The sequence below is a fragment of the Anguilla rostrata genome, chromosome 9, assembly GCF_018555375.3.
Source record: "Anguilla rostrata isolate EN2019 chromosome 9, ASM1855537v3, whole genome shotgun sequence".
NCBI classification, from domain to species: domain Eukaryota; kingdom Metazoa; phylum Chordata; class Actinopteri; order Anguilliformes; family Anguillidae; genus Anguilla; species Anguilla rostrata.
In genome coordinates, this window is record NC_057941.1 from 35750810 (window position 1) to 35766189 (window position 15380).

General features: G+C 42.4%; 1 protein-coding gene across 2 annotated transcripts in view; it reads right to left on the bottom strand.

Moving 5' to 3' along the window:
• The window catches only part of LOC135263686 (serine/threonine-protein phosphatase 2A 55 kDa regulatory subunit B beta isoform-like), a 74898-nt gene that overhangs the window by 32524 nt on the left and 26994 nt on the right, over positions 1–15380 (bottom strand). The window contains exon 1 of one of the 2 annotated variants that reach the window (XM_064351999.1): positions 4270–5103. The exons of the other annotated variant lie outside the window; for it this stretch is intronic. Within the exon in view, the coding sequence (XP_064208069.1) occupies positions 4270–4339 (70 nt within the window). The 5' untranslated portion in view covers positions 4340–5103. Of the gene's footprint in view, positions 1–4269; positions 5104–15380 lie in introns of those variants that run through there. 2 annotated transcript variants of the gene reach the window in all.

Consider the following 15380-nt stretch of genomic DNA (forward strand, 5'->3'; position numbering starts at 1 on the left):
AATGACAGTTATTTTTGTTTATGACTCAAAATTCCGTGCTTATTCAAAAAAAAGCCCTCTATTACCACCCTCCAAAGTGCAAATAGTTAACCTTGGTGATTAGAGTAGAAAATAAAGTAGGGGAAAGGAGCTCAATGAAAGCAAAAGCATTTTTTCAGTATTTGTGCTTGAACTTGAACCACTGACTCCTCCCTTTTTCCTGTGCCTTACTTGGGGGAGGGATTCTGGGTAGTGTAGTCAACTTTTATGTTGCTTCTCTTCTTCATTTGTATCATGTTAATGCAAACGTAATGACCTTAGTTACATTTCAGTTAACACTTCCTATGGTTGCAAAATTATGTGGGCATCTTTACTGACCCGGTGGTTTCCACAGTGCCCCCTAATGGTACTCCCACATGGCGCGTGCGCCATCTGCGATGGCGTTTTTCATGGAACAGTCAACAGCGGAAACCAGCTGCCAATTGGCGAGCTGAAGGAAAAGTGCGTTAAGGTCCCTTAATAAATGCATGAGCCATAATTTATTCATCTGATTGTTAGGAGCTATCTTCCCATTGTGGGAATAAGGGGGTTACCCCCCCCCCCCCCCCACTGCCCCCCTGCCCCCAACCCATAGCTTCCTCCAGCATTTCTTATCTAGTTCCTTCACTTCAAATCAATCCTGCAGGGAGGCTGTATTGGGCCTGCTGTTAAAATGCATAAGCGCAGCTACACTAGTGTACTGTACCACATGGCAAGCGAGTAGTTTAGAATTAAAGGCTTCAATCTGCAGAAAGCAAATAGTAGCTATCAAGCTTAAAATATATATATAACACTGCTATTCTATTACCGCAGGGTGAGATTCAGCTTGCAATGCCGAGTTTTTCCCACAGTGCGCAGGACGACCTGCTGCCGTGGGCTATGCGTGGCAAATTGTGGTCGCTCACTCACTCACTCATGGACGACCTGAGAGGGACGTTTGGTAGGAAGGACGCATGCGCAGGTGGTGCTTCGTTCAGTAGGACGCATGCACAGGTGCATCTCCCAAAAATCGCCACTTCGAACAGCACAAGATTTTTAAGCACAGCTTTATCGCTTAACATTACTTTAGCTAACCCTAACATGTTAGCGTTTCTATGCCATGCTTATGACAGTTGGCTTTATGGTGTACAGTTACCTGGCAAACACACCACCAACCGTCCAATGTACTGCGGGTGCCTCTCCAAATTTACAGAGAGGACAGGGCATCTCTCAGGAAGGACCAATCCTTGTTAAATCTTTAAGGTGTGAGGTCCCAATATCTGAATAGAATGTTCTTAACTGAACATTCTAATGCTGATGTCACAATCACTACTGGTAAGTGAAAGCAGTGGAGTTAGTTCTAGAACACTGACTTAGAATTTTGAAAAAATGAAATTCCAAAAAACCTGCTCTTCAAAGGGTTAAAAAAAAAAAATTTTAAAAAACCAGGAGCAAATTCCCTCTTTCTCATTTCCAGGGAGTCACCTCTGCACAGTCAGAGGGAAGGAAAGGCTTTGTTCCACACGCTCTTGATAATGCCCACTTAGCGCCGGGGGCTAGGCCCCATGTGCGTCTGGGCTCCTCTCACGCGTGCCTGGACACAGATCCCATAATGCGCTGAGTAAAGGAGGACCTGAGTTTTCCAACCGATGAATGAGAAAGCACTCGCTGAATTATTAAAGACGCAAAGTCTGGAGGGAAATGGGGGGGGGGGGGGTACCAGAGTGGATGGGGGAAAGATGGGGTTGGAGTTAGCAGGGGCCAGGCCTGCCACTGGGTCACTGGGTGAATGGAGGCTGGTTAAAAATGTACTCGCTCTGCATGCTGGGACATGTAGTCAAACAGTGGGCGCCATGTAGCCACAGCTGTTGGAGTAAGAGAAGGAGAGTGAGAAAATTTGGAAGGAGGAGGGTGATGGGGTTAAGGGAAAGTGATGATGATGGTGGAATTCTAGAGTACATCCATGCAGCATCAAGTCCCTCCGTTCAATGGATAGATGAGATCATCAAAACCTGTTCTTCTGGGCCAAACAGAAGGTCCCACTCCTATTTTTTTCAGTTGGGTGGGTGAACCTAAACAAAAGAAGTTTGCACCCTGATGGGGAAATGCTGTTGATGGCGAATGCCAATGCGTGTTCCATTTCCGTGTTTCTGATAAAATAATGAATTAATTAAACAGCTTCAGAACAGGCCCTCCTGTTTGGGATGCAGGATTAAACCTGAGCTATGTTGGGGTTAATCTAGTCCTTCTGTATCAAGACGTCTCTCAACCAAGATTTCCACCCCTCTAGATGTTTAGATTCTGGTTTTTGCTCACTGGGTTATTACCACATCTAAAGGATTTTATCAACTCAATGAGTCCAACTCACATGTCAGTTATAGCCCAGGGTAAGGAAAGCTTTGGAAAAAAATCTCTGAGGTACAGAAGATTTCCAGTTTGCTGAAACATTTATTCAGACAATGTCAGAGCAGAAACCGGCACACTCTCAGATCCAGCCAGCCTCTGCTTCAGCCTTCCTGTGTATCTGTGAAGTGACTTTGGGGGAAGAAAGATCCCAGTGAGAGTTTACCTTTCCACTTCATCAAAGTTCCAGTGCTTGAGTTCTCTCCTTTTCAAGACAGAACCGTGCTCAGACAATGCTGTGCTGTGTTGAGCTGTGCTGCATTGTGTTGGGCTGTGCTGCATTGTGAAGTGCTGTGTTATGCTGTGCCATGCTGTGTTGAGCTGTGCCATGCTGTGCTGTGCTGTGTTGTGCCATGCTGTGCTGTACTGTGTTGAGCTGTGCTAGGGCAGAATAGCCAGGGCTAATTAAGAGGTGTGAAAATCACACCTTGGTTTTTATCCACCTTCAGAAATCAAACTGAGTCGAAAGGCTCTGATAAGTGTGTAGCACAACCCCATGCCAAATATTATCCTAATATACAGCCTCATCATCTGCAATGATCCACCTGTTCTGCCTGATTGTTTTCTCCACATAATATATTATTCTCTGCCTCCTTCGTCTACACACACTCCGCCTCTCTACCCCCTGAGTGGCTGGTCCTGGCTGATCTCAAATTCCTTCACCTTGGAAAAAGGCCACCGTTTCCCCGCAGTGCATTACCGGACTACTGGAAGGCCACAGTACTGGGCTGTCACCACTTAGAGCGTATCAAAACGGTCAGTTTTTTCACAGGACTACGGAGACGGTCCGCACAATACAGTGAGCGCCGTATCTCATCTACCGGGAAACGGGAGCTTTCGGTTATTAATGATAATCACAATGTATGAAGCCTGCACGAGCTTTTTCTCTCTTTGTGTTGTCCCCCTAATACGACTGAACGATTTGCGTTTCGCGCAGATGGGCACTGTCTGCAGTAACCACGGGAACGGGACATTATCTAGGACTATCCCTCCTCATTGGACCGCTTTTAACTAAAGCTACTTTCCATCGGACAGTAGGTGACCTGGACAAGCGTATTTAGACTTGAGAAGAGATTAGCTCCTGCTGTTATAACCGGCTAATACCCCTACAGTTGTAGGCCTATGGGCCAGCTATTTTAACCTGTGCGCCGGTTTCCCGTTAATCATAGGAGTTGGCAGCTTGAAGAAATTTATAAGAATCTGTAAAAGCATGGACGTAGTTCACAGTTCGAGTTTTTTTTCCATCTAAAATATTTCAAAACAATCACCAGAAACAAACAGCTTTTTCTCTCGATATTAACTCAACGAAAAACGTGCTTTTATGCCCTTTCCATTATTAAATAAAAAGTTTTATTTTTTATTTTTTTATCACCAAAACTAACATTTCAAGTCTGCTCTATATATCAGAACGTTAGCTTAATATAGAAGTATTAATTTACGAGAACTGTTCAGTCCCCCGTTAATTCACCACAAGTGAGCGCATCATTTTTTTCCCGTTTAAGAGTTCGCTGGTAGCCCGCACCACCCCGCTGCGCATTGAGCATAATTTACTGACCCGTGACATGCAGTCTATCGGTGTTAGCTAAACAATTACGAAAAACATTGTCAACTTTCTCTGCAGCCAGAACATGGATGCGACTGAATAACATTTGGATACGGACTATCCCGTCGTGTTGCTTGTTTTGGCATGATTCACGTTAAACCTCAAGGTGGGTCCCACGATTGTCGCACGAACTGACACTTAACTTCATTGCTAGGAGTCCCATAAAGTTCCTTCCTCATGACATATGTTTATGCATTTAATCGTGACCATTTAAAAATCGTTATAATTATCCATTGTTATAATTCATACACATAGGGCAGCCTTACCTTCGGTTGCATAGTTGTGGTCGCGAAGGAAGCTGCTGTTGATTTTACGGGTGTCGGTATCTTCATCCATTTATGATATCGTTACTTAGCAGACAAATGCGTGCCCATGGTCCTGAACCAGCAACGTGAGCAGAGGGTTCGAGCACGCGGCAGGTTGCACGTCGGAGAAAAAAAACCTGTCTCCAAGGATACCACAGAAATGATTAAAAACTATAGAACTAAGCAATTCCTGGTCGTGGTGCTCCGGGGGGCGCCCACGTGAGCAGAAGCAGCGGCTTCGCGCAAGGTGCAACTAACCTAACCGGGTTAGACTTCCGCTGCTCGCTCGGTGTAAAAGGACGACATCATAAACTTCAAATATATCTATAAAAGCGGCTACAGCAACGCTATAAAACGAACCAACAAAACTGACGTTGGTATAAGCACGGGCGCGAAGAGAGCATACCAGCGATAAAAGTCAAATGAAACCCAGTGCGTATTTGCAGGTCTGTTAATTATCGAGAGCCGATAAATCTCCCGACCGGGTGACTTGCGTTTTGGATAAGGATTTTTAGACTGCAGCAGTGTGCTGACGGGGGATTGTGCGTCAGTCAGCTGGCATCCCGAGTTCGGGTTCCTCCTGTCGTTTCGATTGCCCGGTTTGTCCCCCCCCGGTGTCGTTCTTTGGCTGCGCCGAGTGCTGCATGAAAGCGCTGGCGTTGCTACAATCCCACCACACTGCGTTACGGAAGGCTCCTCCCCGTACAGATTGCCGGTGTCGGACTGCGTCAGCATCACCGTGATAGCACATGCGGGGGTTAGCGTCCCCCGAAGCGGGCGGCACACTGACACTTCGCACTGGGAAATGGCATCGGGCTGCGGGGAAGAGTGGGGGGGGGGGGGGATATTATGCATTAAGCTGAACGTTAATGCACTCGGAGAATATTTTCAACCATAATGCACCACGATGACTCGATCGCGGGGTTTGCGGCTATTGTGCGTCCTCAGATTTAGTATTAGCCGCTCACCGCGGCAGTAGGCTAATAGGTTTCAAAATTAGTAACTCAGCTGGTATTCTGCAAGAGGGATGCCACTGCAAAAATGCTTGTGACACTTAATTGCTACAACCCTACCCCCCAGACAGTGCTATATTTTATATAAGCGGTGTACGAACAGGGTTAATTCCCAAATTCATCTGCACATCTGGCATTTTGCACCATTGAAATGCAGCAGATACACATTAGTCAGATTTGGAGTCTCGCCGTCGCCTATAACAACTGTGGAAAGCAGTGCTCCTACGTGGTTCTTTAAATATCTGTCTCCGCGAGGGCTTTCACGGTCTAGCCTACGCGATTTTCCGATCCCAGGCTGTGTAGCCTATTTAAATCCTGGGAAATATCTGGTGTTATTATGTTCACAGGTCTACAATCCCATTCAGTCCCAAGTAAAAACGCGAATGTGTTTCTTAAGTAGGCTGCCCTGCCTTAGCCGTCTTGTCGTCAAGACCCTCGAAAATCGAATTCAGGATTCCCCTATAAAGAGTCATGGTGCGTATCTGTTCGTGATGTCCCCGCAATCAGCCTCGGTATAGTACAAAGTGAAACAGTGTTCGGCCGCGCACGCTATTTAACAGTCCGCTGCCCCTTCTTTCTACTGCTGGAGGAGATAAATTGGACACATTATCTACACCACCGATAATCTGGTAAACCAGTACTAGGCTACTGTGCGGGTGCACTGGTCGGGATCATTCAAGCCTTTCCCCCGCTGAATATTACTTCCCTCTTAATCAGACCTCGCGAAATGAACATATATCTGCATCAGTTCATTTCAATGGGGGCATGGGTCTTTTTTTCTCTATCTAAAATGATCTCAATTATTATTTAAATGTAGTAACAGAGAGGCTGTCGGTTTCAGTCAATGCCATTTAAATCTTATGATAATTCCCCGCGGTATCAAGCACGAGGAGGATTAATAGGCATTGATTTTCACCATAATCACTGAACTGGGGAAGAGCTCTATTCGACAAAGCCGTTCGACATCGCAGGTATTTGCTCAGATGAATGGTTTTAATGGGCTAATTTTACAACCCCTTAAAGACCCTCTGCAGTCAAAATCATGACTTTAAAATACTTTGGCTATATTATGACCAAAGACTATAAGGTTGCTTACACATTGATTTTAAAAGTATTCCATACATGCATGTAATGAAATAGATTTTTTTCCCCTAAAAACGATACAATGCTCAACATTGGCGCCTGGTGGAGTATTTGGTATTGGTGGTTTTGAGACCCAATTCGTGACGTCACGAATGTTTTAATTTGTATTGACCAATGTGCGGTGGCCAAAACACTCACCCACTATGAATATTTATGTAGTGTGCGCTCCCAAGCTCACAAGCCATGAGCAAATTCTCAAATACACATTGCGCAGGTCTGCTGCTAACATTAACTATCCAGTTCAACAATGCCTGATTAAAGATTTCAGAGATAGGAATGCATCTTGTCACGCCTTGCCAAAAGATCCAAGTCTCTGAAAGGTCTGGATCGATTATATAGAAAAACAAAACAGTGTACAGTTAGAAATAGCCTACCAAAGGTGACAAAATTGTGCAGTACACATTTTACCCCTGATTCATTCTACAATTATGAACAGAAGAGGATGCCATGGCCAGATTATGGACCGGGCCAGTGCACCGGGGCCTCGGACTGCCAGGGGGCCTCCAAGCCTCAGGCCACGCGCGGTGGCCCAAGACTTCCGAAGAAAGTTGAACGCCAGGGCCCTCAGTGCGCACAGCGCAAGCTGACCACTAGGCCCCTGGGTGCTAATAGCGTGAGCTAACCACTAGGCCCCCCAGACCCCTCAGCGCTTACAATATGAGGGCCCCCAGACCCCTTGGTGCTTAAAGAGTGAGCTGACCACTAGGGCCCCTAGGCCCCTGGGGCTTAATGTGTATCTGACCACTAGGGCCCCTGGGCACCTAAAGTGTGAGGGTACCTGGGCCCCTCGGTGCTTAAAGCGTGAGCTGACCACTAGGGCCCCTGGGTGCTTACAGTGTGAGTTGACCACTAGGGCCCCCAGGCCCCTCGGTGCATACATCGAGCGCAACACCTGGGCCCCTTGATACATTAAGTGCATGCTTAAAACGAGAGCCTCTCGGAGAGTACAGTGCTGTACAACTGAGCCAGTTTGAAGGACGTCATATCATGGCAAGCCGTTCGTTATTTGACTTACCGTAACTAGCCATCCCTTTATTTTAGCTAGCTGCCCGTTTTCCCTAGCTAGCTGCCCATATGATTCAGCTTGTTAACAGAAATTAGTTAGCTCATAGGTGTAGAATTCGGGGGGACGCAGGGAATACGTCCCCCTCAATATTTAGAACACTTGCATTTGTCCCCCCCCAATAAAAACATGAAAGAAGCATTTCCACCATAAATTCATGCAGAAAAAGGCACAAATTGGTGCATAAAAATTCACCAGAATGCAGGAAATGAAGTGTTTGATGCTCAAAATTTCCTGGGGGACGACCCCCAGACCCCCCACTTAATGTAGTAGTAGTAGTAGTAGTAATTGATTTCGGGCCTTATTAACAATTTTCCAAAAAGAATGCACATAGAAATAAATACATAACAATAAGGCATTAAATTAAATTAAAAGGAAAACAAAAAATATTGACCAAAAAGGTGTAGACTGAAGATTTAGCTTATTATACCTACCCTTTTTACATAACATATTCTAATAGGCAACCCTTTCACTACTAGGTTTAGGCTATACAAAAACAAAACAGAACAGAAACAAAAACAAAAGTTCCAAACAAAAGTTCCAATACACAATAATGATCATAACTCCATTTTATATTTGTTTACCACATTATTTTTAAACATTTTTTTTTTTTTGCAAAGTGAACTACACATTCTTAATTCCTTGTCACAACTATTCCACAATTAACCCCTTTGACAGATATACATCTCATCTTTATATTTGTCCTTACCCTTGATTTTTTAAACATACCTATTCCCCTAATTTCATACTGGCTCTCTCTAATTTCAAACAACCTCTGAATACAGTTAGGAAGCAAATTATTTTGTGCTTTGTACATTGTCTGTGCAGTTTTAAGATCAACTACATCATAAAATTTTAAAGCATGAAAGTTAATAAATAGTGCGTTGGTTGGTTCGTAATAATCAGTTCAATTTACAATTCTTATAGCTCTCTTCTGTAGGGTGAAAATTGGATAAGTGCTGGTTTTGTATGTATTTCCCCATACCTCCACACAGTAGGTAATGTATGGAACTATGAGAGAACAATACAGTATATATAGTGATTTCTGATTCAAGATATCTTTAGTTTTATATAATATTGCAATGGTTTTAGACATTTTTGTTTTCACATTATTTATGTGTGGTTTCCAGCATAATTTATGGTCAATTATCATGCCCAGACATTTATTTTCATACACTCTTTCTATTTCAACATCATTTATTATAATTTTTACTTGATTATTCATTTGCCGATTACCAAATATTATAAACTTTGTTTTACTTAAATTCAGTGACAACTTGTTAATATCAAACCATTTCTTTAAGACTTTCAATTCCCTTTCTACTGTATTCAGAAGCCCTTCCAAACCTTTCCCGGAGCAATATAAATTAGTGTCATCAGCAAATAAACAAATTTTAACAATTTAGACACTTAACAAATATCATTTATATACAATATAAACAGTTTAGGGCCTAGCACAGAACCTTGTGGAACCCCACAAGTAACCTTCAACAAATCAGATTCAATGTTATTTATTTGTACATATTGATGTCTATCATCGAGGTAACTACTTAGCCATGAGTGTGCTATTCCTCTAATACCATATCTCTCCAGTTTCTTCATTAATAAGCCATGATCAATGGTATCGAATGCTTTTTTTAGGTCTAGAAACACCCCCACAGTATATTCCTTGTTGTCCATTGCAGTAGAAATCTCTTCTACTAGTTCCATCACTGCCATTGAGGTGGACCTATTAGCTCTAAAGCCATACTGATGGTCACTCAATAAATTGTGTTTTTCTACGAAATTATCCAATCTTTGCACAAATAGTTTTTCTAAAATTTTTGAGAACTGGGAAAGCAGAGAAATTGGTCTATAATTGGAGAATAGATGTCTATCTCCACTTATATAAATAGGAATGACTTTTGCTGTTTTCATTTTGCTGGGAAATATACCTGTTTGGAAGGCTTGATTGCAGATATGTGTCAATGGTTTCACTATACATTCTATAATATCTTTTACTAACGACATATCAATTTCAGTCCAATCAGTGGACTTTTTATTCTTAAATTTTTTAACAATGTCAAGTATTTCCTTTTCATCAGCACCTCTAATAAAGATGGAGTAGGAGTTTTTATGAACTATGCCTTCATCGACACCATCCCAATTTCTCGGCTCCGCAATCTCGTTTGCTAAATTGTATCCAACATTTACAAAATAATTGTTAAATTCATTGGCAATTTCTTTAGTTTTATTTATAATTGTATTGTTATCTTTTACAAAGTAATTTGGTTTGTATGCTTTTCCAGTACCCTTTTTAATTAGGCTGTTAAGCACTCTCCATGTTCCTTGGGTGTTACTCCTATACTGCTCCAATAGTTTGTGATAATGCTCTTTCTTATTAGATCTCATAATACTTATTAATTTATTTTTATATATCTTATATTTGTTTTCTGCTTCTATTGTTCTATGTTTTAAAAATCTCCTATATAATACATTTTTCTTTTTACATGCGTTCTCTATCCCCTTGGTAATCCATGGCTTGTCCACATATTTGTGCTTCCTTGTGAGTTTTCTTAATGGACAGTTTTTTTCATAGAGCACAATTAATGTGGACAAAAAAGCCTCATAGGCTTTGTTAGGATCATCAATAGCATAAACCTCGTTCCAGTTTTGTTTCTGTAGGTCCACCTTGAGGGCAGCGATGGCTTCTGGTGTTCTGTGTCGAATCAGTTTACAAGTGTTAGACCTATTTTCATTTTTTATACTACTACTAATGTGTCCCCCCAATGTTCAAACTAAACCTATTCCACTGAGTTAGCTAGCTGCCATTTTTGCCAGCTAGTTGCCCTTACAACCAAATTAGCTGCACTAAAAAGCCAGCTAGTTAACTAGCTATTGGCCTAAAACTCAGCTGTCTAACTAGTTAGGTGGCACATAACTTAACTAGTTAGTTAGGTGCCATTTCTTTGTGTGAAAGGGGTATAAGATAAAGGGGTAGCTAGCTACAGTGGGGTGAATAAATGTTAAAACAGCATGCCATAGTCATGATGCTTAAATCAAAGCTACTAGCTAGCTAACTATTAGTGCTATTAGTTCAAAAATATGGGATGCTGTGGCCGTGGGAATAAAAACCTCATTGAGAGCTTATTAGCTAGCCAAAATGAACAAGTATGCTAAATGCACATTGTGGTGTTGTTACACACTAGCACACTGTTTAGTGGTTATCATTTAATATTGTTGTTGGGGGGGGGGGGGACCTCCAAAAGACATGTGCCCAGGGAACTCATGGGACCATGATCCGGCCCTGGGTTTCGCCAAGACAATGTTTCTAAAGCCAGATGCTGTGCCAACTATCAATCAAGATCAAGATAAGGTCTGTTTGTCTTTTTACTTTAGGTGTTTTATGCATGCTACCTAGCTCAATGTGCATGAAACGCAACGCAGCTAACTAACCCAACCAGGGAATCCTAGATAGCTTTGATGCTATCGATAATCTAATTATCCTTTGCTTAATACGATCAGTTAACATGTTAGCTAACAACTGACATTACATGGAGTGAGCGCTGATCCAGGTCAGTGGGAGTGAGCGGCCGGGCTGTCAATCAAAAGTGAAAGCATAAATAATTAGGACAGAACTGACACGCCCAGCCAGTCTTGAGTCTGCTATATTAAAAATTCATGCTTTACATCAAAGCAGGTTTTTATCTTTTCAAAGTCTAATAAGTAGAAAAAATACATATATATTGTAATTTAGTAACTAAAGGAACAATTTAAATGTAAGAAAAGGGAGGCTGCACAAGGTCTTTAAAGGAACGTAACACAAGTCGCTGGGGCTCAGTCTGCCAACCAAGAATGAATCTCTTTCACTGCCCTGTTCACAGTTGCAATGTTTATATGTACAGTTATAAAATCTGACAGATTAATGCAGAGTTACAATATTAAACTACCAATAATGCACATTGTACTCTTGGTTCCTCGTGGCCTTATGTACACTTTTTCTTGACTGAAATGCTGGACCTATTGAATCAGACACAGTTGCAATTTTCTCTAAGCACCCTGTGTGATGTACTGTGCAGCTTTGTTATCTGAAAACACAAAAAGCCGATGGGTGGATAGTGCAGTTCTGGGTTACAGTGACAATTTTAGCATTCGCCAATAGGGAACATGCACGATTAGCCTCTCTGTGTTCAGACTAAATCACAGACTGATGCTGGAAACATTCTGCATGCTGTCTGTTGTGCCTCCTCTTCACTACCGTAAGAGAAAACTCCCGAAGACCACAGCAGAAGAGCATCTTCACTTGTTTTAAATTTCTCAAACCCCACTGTGCTGAACATTTAGTAGGTAAAAGCAATGACACCATGCAGAAATGGATGGTAATCACCCCCAAATAAATACACGCCTTCACTGTGCATAACACCCTCTTCACCCCCACCCTAACGTCAGCCTCTGACTTTCAGACCAGTTCTCTGTACACTGTCAACAGCCATAATTTTTCTCACTCAACCACCACCTTCATATGAAAAAGCCCAGTTATGGTGTAACCCACAGAATGAACAGGGTTCCATCAATTAGCAGGGCCTGTATACTCTCCCCTATCTCTTGATAGCGATACCTTTTGACACCACCAGAAGACAGTAAAGCCGCGTTTCCACCGCAGGAACTATACCCCGGAACTAGGAACCTTTTGAGGAACTCAGTGCGTTTCCACCGCAGGAACTAGGGTCTAAATTTAGTTCTGGGGGCTTTGTTTTACCCCCCAAAACGTTCCTGCTCGGGGGGTAGTACTTTCCGAAAGTACAGGAACCTTTTGGGTGGAGCTTGCAGCGCTGAACATTTCTGATTGGTCGAGTACTCGTAGCATTTGTGTTGTATTTATTTTCCGCCATTACCCGCCATGTTTGAAAATATGCAGCGGCAAACCAATTTATTTTCATAATAACTTCAAATCAAACTTGTATGTTATGCGGCGCAGTAGCCTACTTTTGGTTATAGCCTGTCAACGTCTTGGAATTATAACGTGTGCTCTTCTGTTCTTTTCTTGCTTTAGTATTCGTTTATAAAATGCTAAGCATTCGTGCTGGGCAGCATATTACGTAGGCTACCAAAACATTCAAACGGATTAATTCGGTTGCTGAATATTTTCTTCCGGATTTTCTTTGTTAGCCCGTTGTAATTGACTCAAAACGTTTGATACAGTTATGTGAGGTATGCGGTAGTTCTGCATAATTAACATTGGTGATACAGTACAAGCAAACTGGAAATCACCTTCCGCACTTTTTATCCGGGTAAAATAACAGGTTAATTCTAGTAATCTTCCCTTTAGCTTTTTCAGACTGCCGTAATTTTACTCAATTTTACTGCCATTTTTCAATTCCACGAAAAGACCAGGAAGACTATGGACTCATTTATGGTGCATGGTTCGCATCTGGAGGGCACACTTCGCTGCTCGGCTAGCAGTAACTTCGAAGGAAAGCAAACGGTGGCTGTACCACTACTAATTTACATTTTCACGCAAGTCCGAGTTTTCGTTCTATTCTTGTCATTTTGCGATTAGCCTATATGGAATTGACGACGAGAAAGTAATAAAACAGCAAATTGTTTACAACGTGTGCATGTTTTCTGCTGTTAATGAATGTGTTTGAGAGGATGTATGAAAATCAATAAATACAAAAGTAACCATATATAGTCATTGTTGGTAACCCGTTGTATATAAGTGGAATAAACCCCTCCGGGCTGTCCCGGTTATTAGAAAATAATGTAGGCTACTTCGGTGGTAGTATGGGGTTACAGAAGAAATCATATGACAGATGGACCGACGACAACGTCAGTGGGCTAATTTACCTAATCTTCGCGGTACTTTAGACCCCGGTGGAAACGCAGACAACCATTGGCTGAAGGAACCTTTTAGTTCCTGGTAAAGTAGTTCCTGGGACTGAAAGTTCCGGGTAATTTTGGTGGAAACGCGGCTTAAGTGGGTGAGGACAAAGGAAAAAATGTTTGGTGGAGTGAGGAAGAAAACTAGGAGCATGGTTTTGGCTAAGGCCTAGTTAGAGCATTTTGATCACTTTAAAACAAGTAAAAGGATTCTTTTTGGCTTGTTTTCTATATCACTGCTCATATAGTTCAGGAAATCTCTCTGTTTGCTTCGCTGGACTGCTTGAACCATTGGGATTAAGAAAGAAAAAGGCCCAATGGATTCCGAAGACTTTTTTTTTCTTTTGCTCTCATGGATTACTGGAGTTTATGAACTGAAATAAGGGACTTCATGCCAACAGAGTGGTGAGATCTATCCTTTTTCTTTTTGTTCCTCATATTTTGGATTTTTTCATCTTTTTGGTTTTTTTTTGTGAACTTTTTCAGCTGTGGACTGAGATCTGTGACTTCATCAGTAGAGCAGACAAAGACTTTTAGCCTTTAACATCTTGTATTGATTCTATATACTGTTTCACTGAGTTGCATATATTAATACAACTATCTTTTTGAGCATGACCCACGTTCCTTCTTATTCTTATTATTAATGTCATTAATGGTCTTGGTCACTGTACAAAGCAACCGTTATAATGGTATGGTATGATGTGCATACGCACGCAGCTGTGTGAGTGTGTGTGTGTGTGTGCATATGTGTGTGCGCGCGCGTGTGTATGTGTGTGTATGTACTTTTATGATGGCACAGCCATGGGGCACTCTAGCTCTAATGAGAGCTTTGATATCCACAGAGCTTAATAGCCCTTTGAAGAGTAGGTTTATTTTTAATTTATTTTTTTCAAAATTCTAAGACAGTGTTCTAGAACGCCATTGCTTTCAATTACCAGTAGTGATTGTTACATCAGCATTAGAATGTTCAGTTACAAACATTCTAATCACATATTTTTGATCTCTTTTTAAAGGGTTGAAATGGATGGCCATCCTGCGAGTAGCACGATGAACAGAAAGCAGGAGAGATGGATCAGGATGAAAGAGAGAGAGATAAGGGGATGGAGGGAGGAAGAGGCAGGCGTGGACAATTTGAATCCGTAATTAAGCTGGTGGGGAAAGCCAAGAGAGAATCAATGGGATGGCTTTAATTAAGGCTGCTTCTTCCAGCGCCCAGTTAAACCTAGGAGCCAGTCCAGCGGGCAGGCCCCTACGCTCGCTCTCACAAAGAGGCATCTGCAGGCCCCCGCGGTCTCTCTCTGCACACGGGACAGAGGACAGGGAGGGGTCACGGGTTCTGAGCGGTTCCAGGGAGCTGGAAACGGAGTCCAGCCGTCCAGGTGTTGAGAGTCCTCTTTGTCAGGACAGCTGCACACGGCTGGGAGATGGGCGGGGAGTGGGGGTGGGACTGGGGTATGGGGGGGGTTAAAGCTCCATTCCAAAACTCACAGATGATTAAACCGTAATGGGAATTTCCTCGCCACACGGAATCGCTCGCTTTTCTATGCGAATGACCCGGGGACTTCTCGCCACGCACTGCTGGAGCCGACGCTGCTTCGCAGGGAGCATTGCAGCGGAGGGAAATGTGAGCGTGAAGCCATCGCTGATAACATTTTCATAGAGATTTTTTTTTTTTTCAATCGCTAACTCGATTCCACACAAACCCATATCCAGACTTGGTCGCTGTTTCTTTAAATGTATCACACAGCTGAAGATTTACTGCCATTAATCTGGTTAAGTGCCTCTTTCTGAGGTTCAGCAGGGCTGCCTCACCAGAGATTCAAACCTGCAACCACCGGGAGAGTGATGAGTCATGCGTGACAAATTAAAGTGTATCTTTTCAATGCAGATGTTCATTTAAGGCAATTTAATTGGTTTTAGTTTGATTATATGGTGTTTACTATTACATCCTTTGTTGTATGGGTTTATTTGTTGTATGATTTCTGTGGTTGTTT